This window comes from Vipera berus, assembly GCF_964194415.1.
Source record: "Vipera berus genome assembly, chromosome: 1".
Classification (NCBI taxonomy): domain Eukaryota; kingdom Metazoa; phylum Chordata; class Lepidosauria; order Squamata; family Viperidae; genus Vipera; species Vipera berus.
Window position 1 is genome coordinate 38111580 of NC_138202.1, and position 20643 is coordinate 38132222.

The 20643-nt window shown below is 41.3% G+C and overlaps 1 protein-coding gene across 1 annotated transcript in view; it reads left to right on the plus strand.

The window, feature by feature from the left end:
* The window catches only part of SETD3 (SET domain containing 3, actin N3(tau)-histidine methyltransferase), a 61815-nt gene extending 45599 nt beyond the window's left edge, over nt 1-16216 (plus strand). The window contains exons 9-13 of the mRNA XM_081313863.1: nt 7794-7868; nt 8426-8592; nt 9281-9366; nt 13153-13313; nt 14161-16216. Of these exons, the coding sequence (XP_081169989.1) occupies nt 7794-7868; nt 8426-8592; nt 9281-9366; nt 13153-13313; nt 14161-14601 (930 nt within the window). The 3' untranslated portion in view covers nt 14602-16216. The remainder of the gene's footprint in view (nt 1-7793; nt 7869-8425; nt 8593-9280; nt 9367-13152; nt 13314-14160) is intronic.
* Nucleotides 16217-20643: the final 4427 nt, after the last annotated feature.

Below are 20643 nucleotides of genomic sequence, written 5' to 3' on the forward strand. Positions count from 1 at the left end.
GTCGGGGGTGGGGTTCTGCCAAGCATCGTATGGAGCTGGCTGGGGAAACAGGCTAGGTTGGGGGAGCTGCCAATGCCACTGCCATGATCCCCCTCTCCAGCCACCATCGCCGATATTCTCACCTGGCCTCATGCTTTTCTTCTCCTTGTCTTCCACACTCCCCCACGTAGAGTTGGATGCACTGCACTGCAAAGGTTGGCCTCCGCTTTCTTCTGCAGTGCAGTGTCCAGCTGCTTTTCCTCAGTGAGAAGCAGCTCCAGGAAGGGCTGCAAATCTCCCAGCCCACCCAGAAAGCCCTCCACCTGGAGCTTTGTGTGCAGCACGGAGGCACCGAAGTGGCCGTGACAGATGGTTAAGTAAAGCCAGCAGTGCAGGCAGGTGTGGCCAGGCAGGGAGGGGCGCAGGTGTTGCGGTTGGCCATGCGGAGCATCCAGTAAAGACGTGGGAGGCTTCTTAGCCCGGGAGGAGCTCCGTGGAAAGTTCCAGTGGAGCCTTTCATGCTCTCCAGGGGCCTCGTGGCAGCCGTTTCTTACCTTCCTCTCAGCTGTCCCGAGGAGCCTCTGGGCCTGGGCTTGAATCCTAAAATTACGGAGGGGGAGCTCGGGAGAATGCAAGGCAGCAGTAGTAGCAGCCGGGCCCCTCTAACCCCCTGCTGGGTCCTGGTGAGGGATTGCTGTGGCAGCAGCCGCTTTTGCTAGGTGCGAGGAGAACGGGGTCTGCCAGTTGTGAGAATGCATGCGAGAGCGACAGCAATTTGGAGGAGTGGTGGTGGCAGGGAACTTGCATGTGCGGGGTTTTCGCTCTGTGGGCTGGTAGTGGAAAGCAGTCCAGGGTCCCTCGCGGGAGCAGAAGCCTTTCATGGGGAACCCTCCCGCCCATAACTAATCCACATCTGTATTGCTTGTTTGTTTCACGTGAGAATGCATAGAATGAGAGATGCTAGAACACAGATTTGTTCGTGTGTGAAGAGTTGGGCAGATAGTCTTAAAAGTTTATTGTTATTACTACTACCACTACTACTACTACTGCTACTGCTACTACTATCCTAGATTTGTAAAGGTTGCCGAGATTTTCCTGAGAACTTTATTGTGTTGTGCAGTACTTCCCAACTTTTTGGGATCCTTTGATTTTTCCCCCATCCAATCTGTGGTCCTTGTCACCTTTTGTCTTGTTTCCCCTTCTGTTAATTGCCATGCTTTGATTGTTGTGAGGTGTACCCAGAATCATTGGAAGTCAGGCAGCATGCCAGTTTGATTAATAAATGAACAGATACAATATGGAAGATTACTTTGTAGCTCCTCTTAATATCCATAGTTGCTGCCATAGAATTGTTGCAATTTCTGAACTTTTACATGTGTATCATTTAAATCAGACATGTCAAACACAAGGCCCGGGGGCCGGATCCGGCCCGCAAAGTGGTTTCATGTGGCCCGCGAAGCCATCCTGGAAACAGTGAGGGAACGGCCCCCACTGTCTTTGCCCTGGCCCAGAGACCCTCCTTCTGCCAGAGACCCTCAGATCTGTCCCACTCCTGCCCAGGCCCCCATAGGCACCCTTGATGCGAACGATGTAGAGCTGGCCATGCCCTCCCAGTAGGCTATACACACTCTAGCCACGCCCACCCAGTAGGCCACGCCCACCCTGGCCATACCCACCCGGCCCCCTGAGGGCAACCGCAATGCTGATGCGGCCCTCAATGAAATTGAGTTTGACACCCCTGATTTAAATGAACTGAAAAAATAAACTATGGCATGTATGCAGGTCTTATTTTTTTCCCTTTCTATTACATATATTTGAGGGTTGAGCCCTAACATGTAAAGTTCTAGGAAGCAAATTGAGCTGCTGATCTTAAATTCCAGCGAGCATGAACTTTCACTGAGTTGTGTTCAAATTAGATACCAACTCCTAATTAAGCTTTGAAATGTAAAAATTGTTTATGAAAGGCATGGCAGTTGTATATGTCAGACATGCATTTAATCCGTCCAAGTTGGCCTCCGCTTTCTTCAACTTGGACAGAGCAGAGCCATCCAAGCAGCCAATTTGAGTGAGGAGAAGAGCATTTCCTCAGGAACCACCCAAAGCTCCGCAGCTGTAAGAGCTTCAGCTGAGGCTGCTTTACACCTTCCTCTCCAGCCTCGAAACCGCTTAGCAGTGTTGGCTGCAGAAAGCCATTCCGGCTCTCAGCTGGTTTCGGCATGGGCCACTTCAGCTGGCAGGAACCGACCAATCTAAATCAGAAAAGATGCGCAGACCAAACTGTGGACCTGGAAAGAGGCACCGGCCGGGCTGTGCTCCAGAAGTTTTAATAAATGCCTCTGGTGAGACTCTCTCGGGGCTTGAAGGAAAGGCCAGCTCTTTATAGCCACCACGTGCTCTCACCCCCATTGAGCGCCTTTTATGCACGAGGCGCCCGCCTCATTCAAGCCCTGGAGTGCGAGGAAGGTGGCCAGAAGTGGTGGCGAGGCACCTTCCCACCCGATAACACTGATGCAAGGTAAAGGCGCTCTGGCTCAATTCCGGCCACTCCCTTCCCACCCGGACCGCTCCTTCAATCAGTTACTTGGGCGCAGTAGCCCTCTCCTCTTTGAGAAGCCTTATCCAGCTCTATGGGGAGGATTCTGGCGAAAGGGGGGCGCAGTGAGGAGTGAAAGGAAGAAGCGAATGGGCTATGGCTGGAATGGCGGGGCCTATTCATTTGGCAGAGAGAGAGAGAGAGAGAGAGAGAGAGAGAGCATGTGAACTGCAGCAGAGGCTGGTCTCTTCCCAACCCAAATGGTGAAGCATCAGTTTGGTTTCCAGACATCTTTTCAGAGCCCTGAGAAAAGCATGTAAAGCAAGCTGTTGTCCTTTTACATTTCTTGTTTCTGTCAAGACAGTTATTGAGACAGGCAAGTGGCAGCCACCCCCTTTTAATAGACAAAAAGGACTGGAATTTGTTAGATTTTCCCAGTAAGTGGTTTGCTGGGAGGGGGAGGGAGAGGAGCGAGAATTCATTGATTTCATAAATGCAACTATAGTTTTTTTTAATAACATAGCATAAAGGTAAAAAACATATGCGGTATTATCTTCATTTTAGATGTCAAAAGGGTTTTGCGGCTCTCAGTGTTTTCTTTTCTGTGGGAAATGGGTCCAAGTGGCTCTTTGAGTGTTTAAGGTTGCCAACCCCTGAACTAGACATACCCAATTCTTGCAACCATTTTTTGTATGTTTTAGCCTCCAGTCCATTAAACCTATACATCTTACCAGACTAATGTTGCATCTCCAACATGGTTAGAGCAGGGCTTTTCAACCAGTGATACGTGTACCATCTGTAGTATTTTGCCACATGGCAGGTGACACGTGACCGCTATCCTAGAAAAGTCTGGGCTCGGCAGAAGCCCCAGGAGCTGGCAGGCATCCAGCTGACTGGCTCCAGCTGATGCGCTTCCAGAAGCAGTGCAGAGCTGGAGGTAAACTGAAGAAAAATGGGTGGAGAGGAGAGGCTATAAAAGGAGGTGGTTTGGGTGGGAAAGGGGAAAAAAGACAACAGGGAAAGAGAAGGGGACGGAGAAGAAGCTTTGTAAGGAGAGCTCAGCAGGCAGGGAGGAAAAAGAGACAGGGAAGAAGCAGCAGCTGTTGCTGGAAGAAAAGGTCCCCTGGTTTGTTTTCTCCAGCCAGGAGAACACAATCAGTGCTGAAGCCGGCAGACAAGCATGTTGGAAAGGAGGTGGGTTTATTTAGTTCTGGATCAGCTGGCAGCTTGATTGGGTTACCATAAGGATTTTTGTACAGTTTTTACAGCGTTTTGTAATTTAGAGCTCTCCTTCCAGTGTAGTAAGAATGCACACACACACACATACAAATGAGGGCTGAGGAATTCTGAGAGTTGAAGTCCACAAGTCTTAAAAGTGCCTAGTTTGAAGACCCCTGAAGTAGCTGGTAGTGGTGCATATTAATAAACATGGATAAATTCATCATACATTTTTCAGTGCAAAAGGAAAGTGATTCAGCAAAGGAACAGCCACCGAAGAAATTAAAACTGGTACTTTTTTCCTTTTTTTCTACAGTTGGTAATATTAGATTATAGAATAAAATACAAAAGCAAATAATAGAACACAGTGGGGAGGAAAGGGGGGGAAAGTGAGGGGGAAGGGAAAAAGAAGAGACTTCCTCTGTTGAAGTACTGTAGAAGGAAGCATTAACATTGAACCTCAACTTTTTACTTTTCCATAATATTATAAACTAGCCATTTCTATAACAACAAATGAATCTAATCAGTAAAACCCAAAATCCCCCCCCCCTTTTTTTTTAGTGATCAAGTTTTTGACACCTTGCTAAGCACTGGTGGTACTCAAATATTGTCATGTCCTAAAAGTGGTACAATCTGTGAAAAGGTTGAAAAGTCCTGGATTAGAGAACAAATTGAAATTACTGGATTGCACATAATACTGAGAGTACAGATAGAGCCAACCAGGTTTGTTAGCTGCACCTATTGACATAAAGGACCAAGCTATATTTTTCTATTATTTCTCATTTACCATATCACTTGAATATAGCCCTTCAGTTGATTATGATTTACTCCCAAGCAAGCTTAAATTGAATTTCAGTATAAATATTGTTATTTCCTAATCCTATATACTTTTTTGGAAGATGATAATGCTCTGGTTCAGAAAGCTGTACTTTTCATTTATTTCATATAAACTTCACCGTATATTTATTTTAGTTGTTTTAATTTTTTTATTGTTTCAAAATGTTTTTAGTGTCTTAATTGTAATATATTGTTAGAATTGTAAGCTTCTCAGAGTCGTTGATTGAGATAGGTGGCTATAGAAATTGAATAAATAAATAAATATACATAATTCCTTATACAGGGAGTGCAGAATTATTAGGCAAATGAGTATTTTGACCACATCATCCTCTTTATGCATGTTGTCTTACTCCAAGCTGTATAGGCTCGAAAGCCTACTACCAATTAAGCATATTAGGTGATGTGCATCTCTGTAATGAGAAGGGGTGTGGTCTAATGACATCAACACCCTGTATCAGGTGTGCATAATTATTAGGCAACTTCCTTTCCTTTGGCAAAATGGGTCAAAAGAAGGACTTGACAGGCTCAGAAACGTCAAAAATAGTGAGATATCTTGCAGAGGGATGCAGCACTCTTAAAATTGCAAAGCTTCTGAAGCGTGATCATCGAACAATCAAGCGTTTCATTCAAAATAGTCAACAGGGTCGCAAGAAGCGTGTGGAGAAACCAAGGCGCAAAATAACTGCCCATGAACTGAGAAAAGTCAAGCGTGCAGCTGCCAAGATGCCACTTGCCACCAGTTTGGCCATATTTCAGAGCTGCAACATCACTGGAGTGCCCAAAAGCACAAGGTGTGCAATACTCAGAGACATGGCCAAGGTAAGAAAGGCTGAAAGACGACCACCACTGAACAAGACACACAAGCTGAAACGTCAAGACTGGGCCAAGAAATATCTCAAGACTGATTTTTCTAAGGTTTTATGGACTGATGAAATGAGAGTGAGTCTTGATGGGCCAGATGGATGGGCCCGTGGCTGGATTGGTAAAGGGCAGAGAGCTCCAGTCCGACTCAGACGCCAGCAAGGTGGAGGTGGAGTACTGGTTTGGGCTGGTATCATCAAAGATGAGCTTGTGGGGCCTTTTCGGGTTGAGGATGGAGTCAAGCTCAACTCCCAGTCCTACTGCCAGTTTCTGGAAGACACCTTCTTCAAGCAGTGGTACAGGAAGAAGTCTGCATCCTTCAAGAAAAACATGATTTTCATGCAGGACAATGCTCCATCACACGCGTCCAAGTACTCCACAGCGTGGCTGGCAAGAAAGGGTATAAAAGAAGGAAATCTAATGACATGGCCTCCTTGTTCACCTGATCTGAACCCCATTGAGAACCTGTGGTCCATCATCAAATGTGAGATTTACAAGGAGGGAAAACAGTACACCTCTCTGAACAGTGTCTGGGAGGCTGTGGTTGCTGCTGCACGCAATGTTGATGGTGAACAGATCAAAACACTGACAGAATCCATGGATGGCAGGCTTTTGAGTGTCCTTGCAAAGAAAGGTGGCTATATTGGTCACTGATTTGTTTTTTTTATGTTTTTGAATGTCAGAAATGTATATTTGTGAATGTTGAGATGTTATATTGGTTTCACTGGTAAAAATAAATAATTGAAATGGGTATATATTTGTTTTTTGTTACGTTGCCTAATAATTATGCACAGTAATAGTCACCTGCACACACAGATATCCCCCTAAAATAGCTATAACTAAAAACAAACTAAAAACTACTTCCAAAAATATTCAGCTTTGATATTAATGAGTTTTTTGGGTTCATTGAGAACATGGTTGTTGTTCAATAATAAAATTAATCCTCACAAATACAACTTGCCTAATAATTCTGCACTCCCTGTATGTCACTTTTTAAGTACTATAAGGGATTTTATACTGGTGAGGAAGGGGTACAAATTTTTTATTCATTGATTTGTATCCTTTAGGCAATTATTTGTATTTATATGACCTCCTATCTCAAGCAAGTTACTTTTTGGGTGGCTAATTATAATTAAAACCATTAAATACAAGGAATACCATTCATTAATAACAACCATTTAAGGACTCCAACTGACATTATGACTTCCATGTATAGGAGCTCAGCCAGTTAAGACCAAGTTGGTTGGGGCAATTTGGGACCCATAGGGCAGGTGGCATGACAGAAAATTAATTGACATTTGGAGAAAAGAGGTACCTATTTTCTATTTTTTCAAAAGATAGGTAACTTATATACAAAATTTTTGTTTTTTTCATTTCCTTTTGCAAAATCATATGACAAAATCACAATCTATAAAGTAACACTTCTCTGAGTTATTGCAATGCTCAGTGATACATATCTAATATATTTTACTGTTGCTCAATTCTATGAAACACATTTTGAAGGATTGAGAATTATAGCATTTATTTTTTTGTTTTGTCATGCTTGTCAACTAAAAATGCATCCAAGGAAGGTTACATACAGACTTTTATTGATTTATCGGTAAAGATTTGTAACCTTTCCTTCAGGATAAAAGACTGTCCTCCTCCCACAGCTTTATACTAATTAAAGACTTGACATAAAAAGCAAAGAAGAAAGGTGGAAGAGAAAGGAAAATATACTAATGGACTCTTAATTCTGCAAGTCACAGGATTTTCTATAGTGGAAAGCCAGAAACGAAAACAGTTTAGAGTGACAAAGTCAAACATATCCTTTCAGCAGAATAGCCCTGTTTCCCAGTTCTCCTCTGCTTCATCTTGATGAAAATAATTGCCACTACATTTTTATTAATGGCCTTTCTATTGGAAAAAAAATGTCAGGCTGTTAGATAAGATGCTTAATATGCCATAGTTTAATAAAAATAAGTCTTCATCTTGCCTTCTTTGTTTTGTTATTTTATTAGCAATAAAAATGGTAGATTCTCAAATACATCTCTTTAATTAAGTACAGTTTACACTTTTTACTTTAATTTTTTCCGTAGATGTGGTATGTTCTTTGTTATAAGAGTAATATGGATAAAATATATAGTTTTTTCGACAGGTTGGTTCTTTTTGAAAGATTTTATGTGATTTTACATGTTTTTGAAGAAAAGGCAGATTTATATAAAAAATAGCATACATCATATTTGTTTCTGTGCTTTGCTACCTTTTATACTAAATTCTCCAATTTTTCTGATGTTTTGTTTACTACAATAAAAATTAAATAAAAAAATACAGTGAATCCTAAAGTGCTAAGAATTTTCTGTATCTTTCTTAATCCATGATCTAGATTACTACAGGCTACAATTTGAAAGATGATCGTTGTGAATGTGTGGCACTTCAAGATTTTAAAGCTGGTGAACAGGTAACTGTGTACTTTTATGCATGTCCAGATGGTTAAGTATTTATATATTTTTATGTAAAAACATATGTATAGCTACTATGAAGAAAAAAAGTCAATACGCTAAAGATTCAAAGTGAGGCACAAGATACAATATTTTCATTTGTTCAAAGCAGTAAGCCTTTGTTTCTTATTAACATTAAACCCATTATTTGATTATCTTATAACACGTTTCTCATCACCTCATATTCAGCAATCAGAAAAAACTATTCTTATGTGTGACTTGATCTCAAATTCCAGAATTGCTTGCAGTTCAAAAGAGAATCAATTGAGCATTAATGATCTGTATGTATTAATCCAGTACAGAAATATATTGAGGCTTTGAGCAATGTGAAATGTTTGAGTGCAAGCAATTTGTGGAAAATTTGTGTTGTACTTTGTTGAAATACAGTATTTTTATTCATTTGTGTTCTTTTGTATTGTAGTTTGGAGCAGGGAGGTTATTTGTCTAAAGTGCCAATTGTCATTCCAAGATTTGATGCTAAGCTGTTTTTCTCTTCCTTCTCTTTTCATCTTCTTAGATTTACATTTTTTATGGCACTCGGTCAAATGCTGAATTTGTGATCCACAGTGGATTTTTCTTTGATAATAATTCACATGACAGAGTGAAAATAAAGCTTGGAGTAAGTAAAAGTGACAGGCTGTATGCTATGAAGGCAGAAGTCTTAGCTCGTGCTGGAATCCCAACGTAAGTAGAATTAAGAGAGACTGTTTTTATCTTAAAATATTGTAAGCTTGAAGACTGAGTAGAACATTGATTAATGAACTTTCCGGTATTGTTGATAAGACACTGAAATAGCCATCTTATAATTTATCTTACATTGCATAGTATGCCATGTTTACTTATCATACATTTTATTTATACATCCACACACAAATTATCTGAGGGTTGGGACATGGCCCAGTTTGTTCATTTTACTATTTACTTCTCTTCAGTAGAAATATGATGTGATCATGGTATTATTTTTAACAGTAGTGCTGCCAATATTCTTCATGTTTGAGCTGATTATTGTGTACTATACAAATATGGTTTGTTTTTTTAGGGGACACAGGATTCCTAAATAAATTGAATAGGATTTATTCTATATGTTTGGTGGTTGGTGATAGTATGTTATAACTCATAGTGTAGATTGGAAATGAGACTTGAAACATCTTGGAGGCATGCATAAATGTAACTACGAAGTTACATAAAATAACTTATTCTGGGACAGAAATTTATGTAACTTTTATGTGGAAGAGTTTGGAATAGCTTGTTTAATGATCTGAAATAAACTTGATCCCTTGTAATCCGCATTACAAGAGTAATAGTATATTATAAATTAAGGCTTTTTATATTAAATAATCATCATAGACTAACTCATTCTTCATTTTATTAGTTCCAGTGTTTTTGCTTTACATTCAACGGAGCCTCCAATCTCTGCTCAACTACTGGCTTTTCTTAGAGTGTTTTGTATGACTGAAGGTAAAAAAAAAGAACTTTATAAGCATGTGCATCTGATTTGTTTTATTAAGTGATAATAAAAATAGGATTAAGAGAAGCTTACTCTTCAAGCATCTATTTTAAAACAAATATTATTAGGCCACTGTAGCTTAATAGTCCATTAAAACAAAATAAAATAATTATCTGTTTACAAAAGCTCCCATACGCCTACTGTATATATAGGCTTCCTAGTTGCTTGATATTAAGCTTTATTTAATAATTTGTTGAATTATAATAAACAGATCTACTTTAAAATATAGAAGATAGCCTAAATAGCTTTTAGCCCTCTTTTTCAGCTACTGAGACTTGAATATGAAGATGGCTGCTGGATTGATGGTAGACACCACCTCTTCCCCTTGCTCTCTGCTCTCCACTCATCCATCTTTTTGTTATAATATTGATATACCAGTGATGGTGAACCTTTGAGGGACCGTGCCCAAAAACTGCCACGTCCCCCGCCCCCACTCTGCAGGCCACCCACCGCCTCCATGGCCCGCAGCAGACCACCCAGGCAGCCCAGCAACACCATGGTGGCCATGCCCTCTGCCTGCGCCATGCAGCATCATCTGCACGTGACGGGGCGCGAGGGTGGAGTTGTCCCGGCTGCCATGCCCTTGGCTGCGCTGCTCTGCCCAGGCCACACCCGGGGGCAACTCTCCACTGAGGGGGCTGGTGGTGAGGGGGCCTCAGGGGAAGGCAGGGCTGGAGCAATGGCACGCATGCCCACAGAGAGGGCTCTGAGTGCTGCCTCTGGCATGCGTGCCATAGGTTCGCCACCACTGATATAGACTTTGTTGTTTTGTTTTTATTGTTTATTTTATTGCTCAATTATTTTACTTCTGTTTTGTTTATACTCTTTTCATTACTTTTTTGTTGTCAGCCACCTAGAGTAGCCCTATGGCAAGATAGACAGCAAATAGAAATGTAATAACAAATAAATAAATAAATAAATAAAACAATAATAATAATAAAAACGTTTTATCATGGTGGCCAACTTTCTCAGAGTCAGGCCACAATTTGTCCATGAACACCTGAAAAGTTGATAGAAATCACAGCAATAATCCCCCCCTTTTTAAAATTAAATAGCCTCAGAGTAGACTGAAATTGTGCTGCCAAATCATCTGTGACATGATTTTGGGCTACTTTATAGGAAGTGGTGAGTTAAGGATGCAAGTTGGAGTAGTTGCCTCTTGGAAGTCTCCTGTCCCTGCTCCCACCCTTATTTTTTGAGAAAAGTCACACTCAATAAAATAGTACAGAAATAATGAGAAATGGGGTGGTGGGGGGGAGGAATTTGCCTTCCAGTAACTCATAGCTTAAATAGTTCCTGCACACTTTAAAGGATATGCAGATTTAAGAATTTATCAGGAAACAATTACCATTAAGAATTCCTAAATGACAATATATATATATATATCTATCTGCATCTTATGTCTGGATGTATCGCTATCACTGTATCACCCCTAATTCTAATTGAAAGCTCTGATTTGACAAAAATTGCTTTGAAACGATGACCGAACTGATCAGTGCACATTCATTTAGGAATAGTAGTAGACTCCTCCTGCAGAAATATTATAAAGATCTGCGGGGGGGGGGGGAATGAGCCACAGAAGAAAAATACAATCTATTAAAGTGAAAAATTCCACCTCTTTGGGGTATCTTCTGGCTAATCAGCATTCAAAGCTGACAGGAGTAGGGAGCTTACTTTCCCTTGAGACTTAATCCAAGCATTTTCATTGTATAATTAGCATGTTTCATGGGTTTAAGGACCTAGCATGTTTCATGGGTTTAAGGACCTAGTTGTAGGCCTTCTTCCCAACTCTTCTGCATTCATGTCTGCGAGCTCTAAAGTTACTGTGTCTTTACTGATTCAGAAAGTTTCTGGGAATGGTTTGATTTCTGCTGAGCCTTTAACAAAGATTGGTGGAGACCAGTGCTTTAAGAACTGGAAAATAAGTGCATATTTATAAATAAATAGAATCCAAGCAAGGAAGTTAAATTATTTAAATATCTTGGAATTTTTCCCCCGAGAAATATGCTCTTTGGAAAAAAGTGTCAAAAGAAATCATGTTACATATAGTGCTTTCAGTTGCATAGTTTGATTGGATACCAGTAAGTTTGTCTGCTTCAGTAAATTATTCAGAATAAAGGTGATTATTCCTCTGCTTTGTGTAACTCAATTTTATGCTTATATAGACAAACAAACATTGCAATCAACAAAGTTTGATCAACAAGTTATTTTTGGGATCTCTCTTTGGGCAACTAATGCTCCTTTTAAATTGAAATTTACCCTTTCCTCTAAGATTTGTATGAGAACCTGCCAAGAACAGCCTAAAATTAAGCCTCTGCAGAAGATTCTTGGGTCTGTTAATCTCACTGTTTGCATCTCCCTCATACCTGAATTATTGTGGGTTATCATCTTAATTTTTGACCACGTCCGGATTTAAAAGTGTCATCCTAGATATTAAACTATTTTTTAGCTTGGGTTTGTAGAGAGTCAGAAGCAAAATCCTTTACTACTGCAGTGGCAGTGTCTATGATAGATCGTTTTCTTTACATAATTGCATCTATAATATATTTTTTGTTTCATGTAGAAGTACGTAGGTTTTCATTAGTTGGACTCAATATTTTGTCCTTAATGGTCTTGGGAAAAAGGTTCCACTATTTATTGCCCCCTATGCTGTTGTATTAATGGGACAGTCAGTACAGTCTTACATTTTTTTGTTGTTATCCGCTCTGTCCCTTTTATCAAACATAGTGCTCTGAATTAGTATATTCCTGCCTGGTGTGTTCTAATGAGGCAAATCTATATTTTTTAGCAGACAGACCTACACAGGTATCTAAAATTATCACAATTTTAATAGGCTTTGGGTTTACCTTTGGCTGATTTTTTTTTCTAGGATGGTTTACAATTCTGTTAATTTCCTCTTTTGTCCTTTTCTTTGATTTAATTTTATCTGATTGTACTTTGTTTAATATTTTTGTCTTTGTAAATAAACTAAACATGCCCCTTATCAGTCATTTTGCCATTAATTTGTGGCAGTGTGACTTTAGATGCAAGGTAGGCAGATAAGAAAAGAAGAAATAATTCACATATTTCAAATAGGCTTTACCGATTTAGCTGATATTTGTCACATAAACTCAGTGGAACAGATTTTTTTCTGCTTGTTTTAGACTTGGAGTCTGAAATTACTTAAGACTTCTAGAGGTATTTAATTTCTTAAAAATTCCCCATCCTATTGCAGCATTTTCCCCCCTCATTCTTCTGGAGGAGGAATTTTAAGGCACAAAATGAAATTATTCTTTCACTTGCTTATTTTTCTGGTTTAAAAAAGAGAAAAACATTTTCTGTGTGACCCTGAAAAAAAAAGTCTTGGTATGATTGCTCCCTCTACTGATATAGGAAAAACCTGCACTTTATTTGCAAGGAATTCTTCTCTTACCAACCTACCACCACCACCAGCCGCAACATTTTATAACTGTTAAGGTAACAAATTAATAAATCTTTTAAATAATAGCATGAAATAAAAATGAGGAAGAATAAACATATAAAAATAAAATGAGAGGAAAGCAGCTTCATCCACCAAAGCATGGTGCAGCCTTTGAGCTGATACACGTTGTTCAGTCTTGTAATAAAGGCAAAATGTGTATTGTTTTATTTTAGAGCATCAACCTTGAATTCAGATTCTTTATTAATAGTCAATTCATTAACCTGGTTGGTAGCCAGAATAAGTGAAGCATTTGCTGACAGTATTTTATTCTTTGCAGATGAGCTGAAAGAACACTTAATAGGTGAACATACTATTGACAGAATCTTCACCCTTGGTAATTCAGAATTTCCCGTGAGCTGGGACAATGAGGTGAAACTCTGGACTTTCCTGGAAGCCAGGGCATCTCTTCTCTTGAAAACATACAAGACTACTATTCATGTAAGACTTAAAAGAACTTGAAATGTCATATATTTATAAATTTTCATTTATCAGATTTAATTCTAAATATCAGTGATGTGCATTTTAAAAGCTTTGCATTCTTGTGGTACTTTACTTGTCCAGAAACTACTAGTGCTTTTCTTGTTATGTATCTTAAGTTATTTTTTAATATGTATTTTCATTTGGGGGAGGTGTTGCAAAATGCAATGGTTTCTTACCTAGGTTCTGAGTTGGTTTGAATCATTATCAAGGGGAAAAAAGCTGGGTTTCTTTCTGTCCATGACTCTTCGTGACAATATGACCGAACCCCTCTACAAGCTACATTTGAAATTTGGGGTCTCTTGCTGCTTCTTCCACATTGCTGGATGACAGGGACAGGGAAAATTCTGAAAACATATGCTCAATGGCCACTTTTCAGACCCACTCAGTGCTTTACCCTGAAGCTTTCCTCTGGGCATGTAGAAACACATCTTTTGCATTCCAAACATTCATTTTTTAAGACCTCTGCTAACTCCAAGATTCTGAATGATACTTCTTTCATTAAACACTGTTCTGATTCTCACTTGTCCAAAATACTTGAACAATGTAACTTCATATTCTGTCTAATATCTTGACTTCCCCTTGTTCATTCCTAATTGCAATACAGTCTAAATAATCAAGACAACCACCATATTCAGTTGTGTTTTCCAGATGTCCACTTTTGGGATGGTAAGTTTCATTTTTTTCTTCAAGCCAATAAAGAAGAACCATCTCCACTTGATGTCATTGCTATGTAAACCTGGTGTCTGGTTTTGTGCTTAAGGTTGAGCTAACAGCTTCATGTTTGTTATTGCACTTGTTTCCTTAGGATGACAAATTCATTTTGGAAACGCAAGACCTTACCCGTAATGCAACTATGGCTATTAAATTGCGTTTGGGAGAAAAAGAAATTTTGGAAAAAGCAATAAAAAGTGCTGCTGCTAATCGAGAGTACTATAGCAAACAAATGGCAGAAGGAGCAGCCCTGCCCAGATATGAAGAAAGTAACGTTGCCTTGCTGGAGAACACTGTGACAGACTCAAGCCTCCCAATTGTCCTGAGAAACTTGGAGGAAGAGACAGAGGAGCCACAGGATCTAAAGATTCAGGAAAGCATTGGTGCAGAAGCAAATGGATTTGTGAATGGTGACAGTTCTTTGCTTAATAGGACCAAATTGGAAAATGAAAAGCTAAATCAAGAAGAAAGCAGCAGAGAGACTGAGGATACCAAAGAATCTTCTTCAGACAGTACTGATGAGGTTAAGGAATAGCTCTAAATCATTCTGATTTTATTGTGAAATGGAAAACTGGCAGGTGTTCTTATTCTCCGCTTTAAACAGTAATTTACATTGGTGTTTTCTTAACATTACTTTCTGCAGAGGAATGAGGGGTGCTTTTTAACAAGAAAAAAAAGTTTTAAGTTATTTAAAAAGATTTAGCATCCCTTTTCTATTAAGATTGCCATCTTGCTTTTGGAGTCCAGGAATAGGAACATTGTGCAGTCCTTGGTTGAGAAAATCCATGTACTTCCTAGGGAAGAGGACAACCTCATCTGCTGCTTTTCTGTTCTGTTTACTCTGACTTCTAAAATTCAACGCTTATTGCCCAAGGAAGTGATAGGATTTGCTTTTGCTAAAAATTGAAAGCAGAAGAGAGTAGGGAATGGATATCAAGATTAAAAAGCTAGGAAAAAGTCAGATATGCTGCTCCCTAAACGGTAATGTGGCAATCTTATTTTTATTAGGTTTGAAATATCAGTAAGAATACATATTTTATTCTAATTATAGTGGTTTTTAAGAATGTTGATTTATTTTGTGGTTTGTTTTACTGTATGAGAGGTTTCATTCCCCCTGTTTGCCCCTCCTTTCTCCTCTCACTCAAAAAAAATCAAAGTTTGCAACTATGGTACATCCTCCTCTTTATTTTTTAAGGTGTAACTTTTATTTTGAAATGACACTTATATTTGGTGAAGAAAAAGTGAAAGTGGATCATTCAGCCCATGCCTTTAAACTGTTGTTCAAAGTGAGATTGTTCGGCAGCTTTTTCAGATTTTCAGATAAGTAGAGATTTGCAGAGCAACACTTTTTGACTAAGAAAATTATTAAAAGTGAAACCTTACTAATGTGTCTGCTACTTTTCATTAATGCTGCATGGCTTAACATGCAAAGTTGTACACTAATTCTAAATTTCTGCTTGCAGTTTTAGGGGAGTTAAAGGAGATTTATTTTCAGAAGACTGCTAGATCACCCCCACAATATACAAATTAGCCTGGACCAGAAGAAAAATGGAAATATTTTATATATCTTAGAATGTTCAATCCCCCAAACAATACATTTTGTGGATTCCTAATATGCAGAGTTATTTTTGGCTTTGTGAATTTTTAAAGTCTATTCTTTTGGAGCACAGTCTTTGACATCCACAAATAATTAGTGATGTTTACGGTAACTGCAGAGATGAGTGGAACAGTTTTTTAACATTTCAAAATGTTTCTAATTTTGGTATATTTTTGAGCGCACCCTTGTCACTTTATGTTTAAAAAATGTAATTTTTAAGGTCCCAGACAGAATAGGCCAAGCTCTGGAACCCCAAAGCAAAGAAAACTAAAACTGAAATATCACAATTTTCATGCATTTTCTTTCAGTTATATTTGTAAGTTGTGCAATTTTAAGCAGAACTAATATTTTGTCCTTCACTGCTTTGAAAATGGCCTTCAAAGGATATAGGAGCAGTTTTATCAAGTAAGGTCATAAAATCTTTGCTTAGTCTCTGAAAGAAAAAATAGAATTGAATCTTTAGTGTATGAGTTTGAAAATTCAGTTATAATGAATATAACTCCATGTATTTTCCTAAGATTAGCAGGATCCCAAATAAACAAATATATGCAAATTTTACTTTGTATGAATCATCTTACAGAAATGTTTGTGTGAAATTAATACATATTTTAATGCACATTAGCCATGTTTTATTTCACAGTAGTTGATTTGGTCTTAGGTGGTACACAAATTAAATATTAAATGTGAAACTAAGAATAGTATAATAAAACAAAGATTGCAGAGCAGAAATTTCATTTTTCCTATGTAAATTACTCAATTTCCCAGAGAATGAATATATGTTTGTTTGTGTGTGTGTGTGTGTATGTATGTGTGTGTATATGTATATATATTATATATCCTTAATAATGATAAAAATGCAAATCCCGGGCATATCTGTATAGCAGTATGAAATTCTCGAACTCCAGAAAGAATATAAAACAGTTGTTTATTGTTAAAATAGTAAAAACAATAAAAACAACTATTTACAAACCTAAAACAACCTAGCTTTTGCTGGTCCACTGCCAGCGTCATCAGGGTAAATGCTAGGGAGTGGGGAGTTTGCTTATAAACCTTGTTGACTCAGTGCCCTGCCCACTGATTGTGTAATAGGGCCACCTGTCCTAACTAACCGTAAATATCCTAGCTGTCCCGCATCTCCTTGTGCGTGTTCCAGTCCTATTGCTTGCTTTGTTCCTTTCTTTGCCCCTTTCACCTCTGTCAATCCTACCCTTCGTTGTTGTGTCTCCTCTCCTGCCTTTTTTATCCTCTCAACCTGTCCTCCTTGCGTCCAGCCATGTGGTACTATTATTATTCCATCTTCCAAACACCCCCCTCCCGCAATCATCATAGGTTGCGTGTCCTGGGCTAGCGTTGTATACACCCCTCTATTATCATTCCCCCCTTCCTTCTCTAGTGCATCAGTCCATTATTTACACCCTCTGCCGTTCAATCCTGCTGATCTCGTCCCCTCATTGTTCGTCGTGTGTGGGTATGTGCACACGCTGTGGTGCCCTTCCCCCCTGCAGCCACTCTGACCCATTGCATGCAGACGAGGAGTCTCCAAACAGGAACGTGTGACAAACAAAAGGCTTTATTCAGCTCAAAAGCGCAAAAGCAAAGTCAGCGTTGGGAGTTAATTGCTCCCAACGCTTACATAGCCGGTCAGAGACAGGGCCCCACCCCCAAACCACAAACTAGCATCCACCCACAACCCATTATAATCCCTCCTTCCCCTTGCAACCCCCTTTGCTGTATTCTACTCACCACCCTCCACGCATCCATCAGTCTCTTCCCCCCACGTCCAACAGTCTGCCGGAAACCAGGTAAGCAGTCCATGCAAACCCCACCCTTAATCCCAGATGTTCGGCCCCACTGTATTTGGCTCCAGGAGGGGCAGTGCTGCTCAAACCGCCCCCAAGCTTCTGCCAAGGCACTTCAAGCCCTGGAGGCTCGCTATGGCGATGGCCCTCCCGAGCATCATGCTGCCAGCTGGAAAGCAGTGGGACTGGCAGAGAGTCCAAGGCGGCCAGTTGCAGCTGCGGCGGCGTGCAAGGAGGCGGCAGCACTACCGGCAGCTCAGCGGCACCCACCGATGTTATCTGGGCCAGCTGGCAGGTGGTGAAACAAGCAGGAAGCTCACGGCCAGCAATGTCGGCGACACCCGCTGAAGACTCCAAAGCCAGCTGACGGGCTTGCGGGGAGTTCGGCGGTGCTGGACAGGGAGGTGGCAACGAGGTCAGCGGCCCAGCAACACCCTCCGACACATCCAGGACCCTGGAAGGGAAAGGAGCCGATGCGAGACTCTTCCTCCCCCTTCGCTGAATGTCGGGCCCACGGGGCTCGACAGGCGGCACCCCCTACCAGGGTTCCACCTGGAAGACAAGAGGGTATGGATGAACAATCGTCCACCCGACCAGATGGTTCGGCCATTCCCCCACCAGGCTTCCCTAGATGCTGGCGATGAAACACCCAAACCAAACAGGGTGCATGGATATCTACCTCCTTCACCCATGATCCCTCCATAGTGGGATACCCCTTCCACAAAATGAGGTACTACAACCTCCCCCTCCACACCCAAGAGTCAAGGTTTCCTGGATCTCGAAGTGGTCACCTTGTACAGGCCGTGGGCCCCCCTCTACTGATTCACAGGACGATTCCCCAACTGACTTCAGCAGGCTGCTATAAAAGATGATGTATTTTCCCCAGATACCTGGGCAACCGGAGTCATACGGTTACAGGGTTGATGACTTGTATCACTTTGAAGGTTCCCAGGAACTTCAGTCCTAGCTTCTTACATGGTACTTGCAGCCACAAATACTTTGTGGAGAGGTACACCAAGTCCCCCACCTGGAACGGCTTAAGGGGTTTCCTCTTTTTATCCGCCTGCTCTTTGGTTGTTTCTGCAGCCTTTGCTAGGACTTTTTTCACTGTATCCCACACAACCCCCACCTGTGTCATCCACTCCCTAGGTTGGCAAGGTAAGGGATCCCCCTGAACATACTCGGGGATGGGAACGAACTCACAACCAAACCACCCTGAATGGGGAAAACCCAGTGCTACTGTGCACTGTGTTATGTGCCACCTCTGCGAACGCCAACAGGTCCACCCAGTTGGACTGTTGATACGACACATAATATCTCAGATACCGCTCTACCATGGCATTCGCTTGCTCTGCTGCCCCATTGGTGCTCAGATGGTATGCCGAACTGAGACCCTGGGATGATCCGATAAATTGAACTAAGTCACGCCAGAAGCGAGCCATGAATTGTACCCCCCTAGTCCGAGATGATTCTTCGGGGTACTCCATATAGGCGATAGATGTGGCTTATAAACATCCAGGCTAACCTCCTGGCAGTTCCTTACAGGGCACAAAGTGCACCTGTTTAGAGAAGAGATCAATTACTGTCCAGATCACATTGTAGCCTCTACTCTCTGGTAATTTGATAATGAAATACATTGTGATGTCCTGCCAGGGCCTGGTGGGGTCTTACTACGGATTGTAGTAATCCCAATGGCTTCCCCGTACGGGGTTTTGCGGTGGCACAGGTGTGACACCCTCGAACGTAGTCCTCGATCTCTGCTTTCATTCGCGGCCACCAAAACTGCCGTTGTGCCAGGTGTAAAGTTTTTAAGAACCCGAAGTGGCCCACCTGTTTGGCGTCATGACACCGATGAAGTACCCCTTGCCTCATTGTGGGACGTAGATTTTAACCCCATGCCGGGCCAGACCATCCCGTCTCGTCAGAACATTTGGATGGTCTTTCAACCAGGTATCATCATGGAGCACTTTCTGTAACTCATGTGTCAAATCCCCTGTCACAATGCGGGATACTGCTCCTGCCACATCTTGTTGGTAAGGGGGCAAAATCGCTTGCACACCTCCTCCCTCTTACTTTCGTATTGTGGCAGTCGTGAGAGGGCATAGGCCAGGAAGTTCTTTCCCCCCGGCACATATTTCAGAGTAAACTGGAAGCGTTGAAAGTATTCAGCCCATCTGATATGTTTTGGGGACAGACGTCTTGGCATTTGTAGCACTTCCAGGTTGTTGTAGTCTGTCCACACCTCAAATGGTTTTCTAGCCCCCTCCAGGAGATGTCGCCACATCTCGAGCGCCCAGCATACGGCAAAAACCTCCTTTTCCCAAATTGCCCATGCACGTTCAGTGTTCGTTAGCTTCCTTGATATATAGGCACAGGGTTGCAGGGAGCTGTGACTGTTTCATTGGAGAAGGACAGCTCCTACCACAACATCGCTGGTATCCACCTGCACCACAAACGGTAGTTCGGGGTCTGGGTGAATCAGAACGGGTTCTCTGGCAAACAAGGCCTTTCAAAGCCTCAAAGGACTGTTGGCATGCTGTAGACCACGCCAGTGGCTGCCCAGGACAAGGCTTCATCGCTGCTTGTCGCGTGCGCAGGAGGTCTATAAGGGACAAGGCTATTGTGGCAAAAGATGGGATAAACTGCCGGTAAAAATTGGCAAACCTCAAAAAACTTTGTAGTTGGTGGCGAGTCCTCAGCACCTGCCATTCCAAGACAGCCTTGACCTTGTTGGGGTCCATCTCCACCCCTGCCCCAGATATCCTGTACCCAAGTCCTATGGAACTCACATTTAGGCAGTTTCACATATAACCAGGCCTGCAACAACTTTCTCAGCACTTGTCTCACCAAGGTGACGTGTTCCTCCATGGTGGTGGTGTAGATGAGAATATCGTCCAGGTACACTAGTACCCCACGGTACAGGTGTTCATGCAGCACCTCGTTAATTAGTTGCATGAATACCACAGGAGCCCCTTGCAACTCAAATGGCATAACCCAGAATTGGTAGCTGCCGAGTGGGCAATTAAATAACGTCTTCCATTCATCACCCTGTTTAATACGGACCCTATAGTATGCCTCACGTAGGTCCAGTTTTGTAAATATCCTGCCCTTAGCCAGGTAGGCCAGGAGGTCCTTCATCAGGGGAAGGGGGTACAAATGTTCTACACATACCCCATTTATG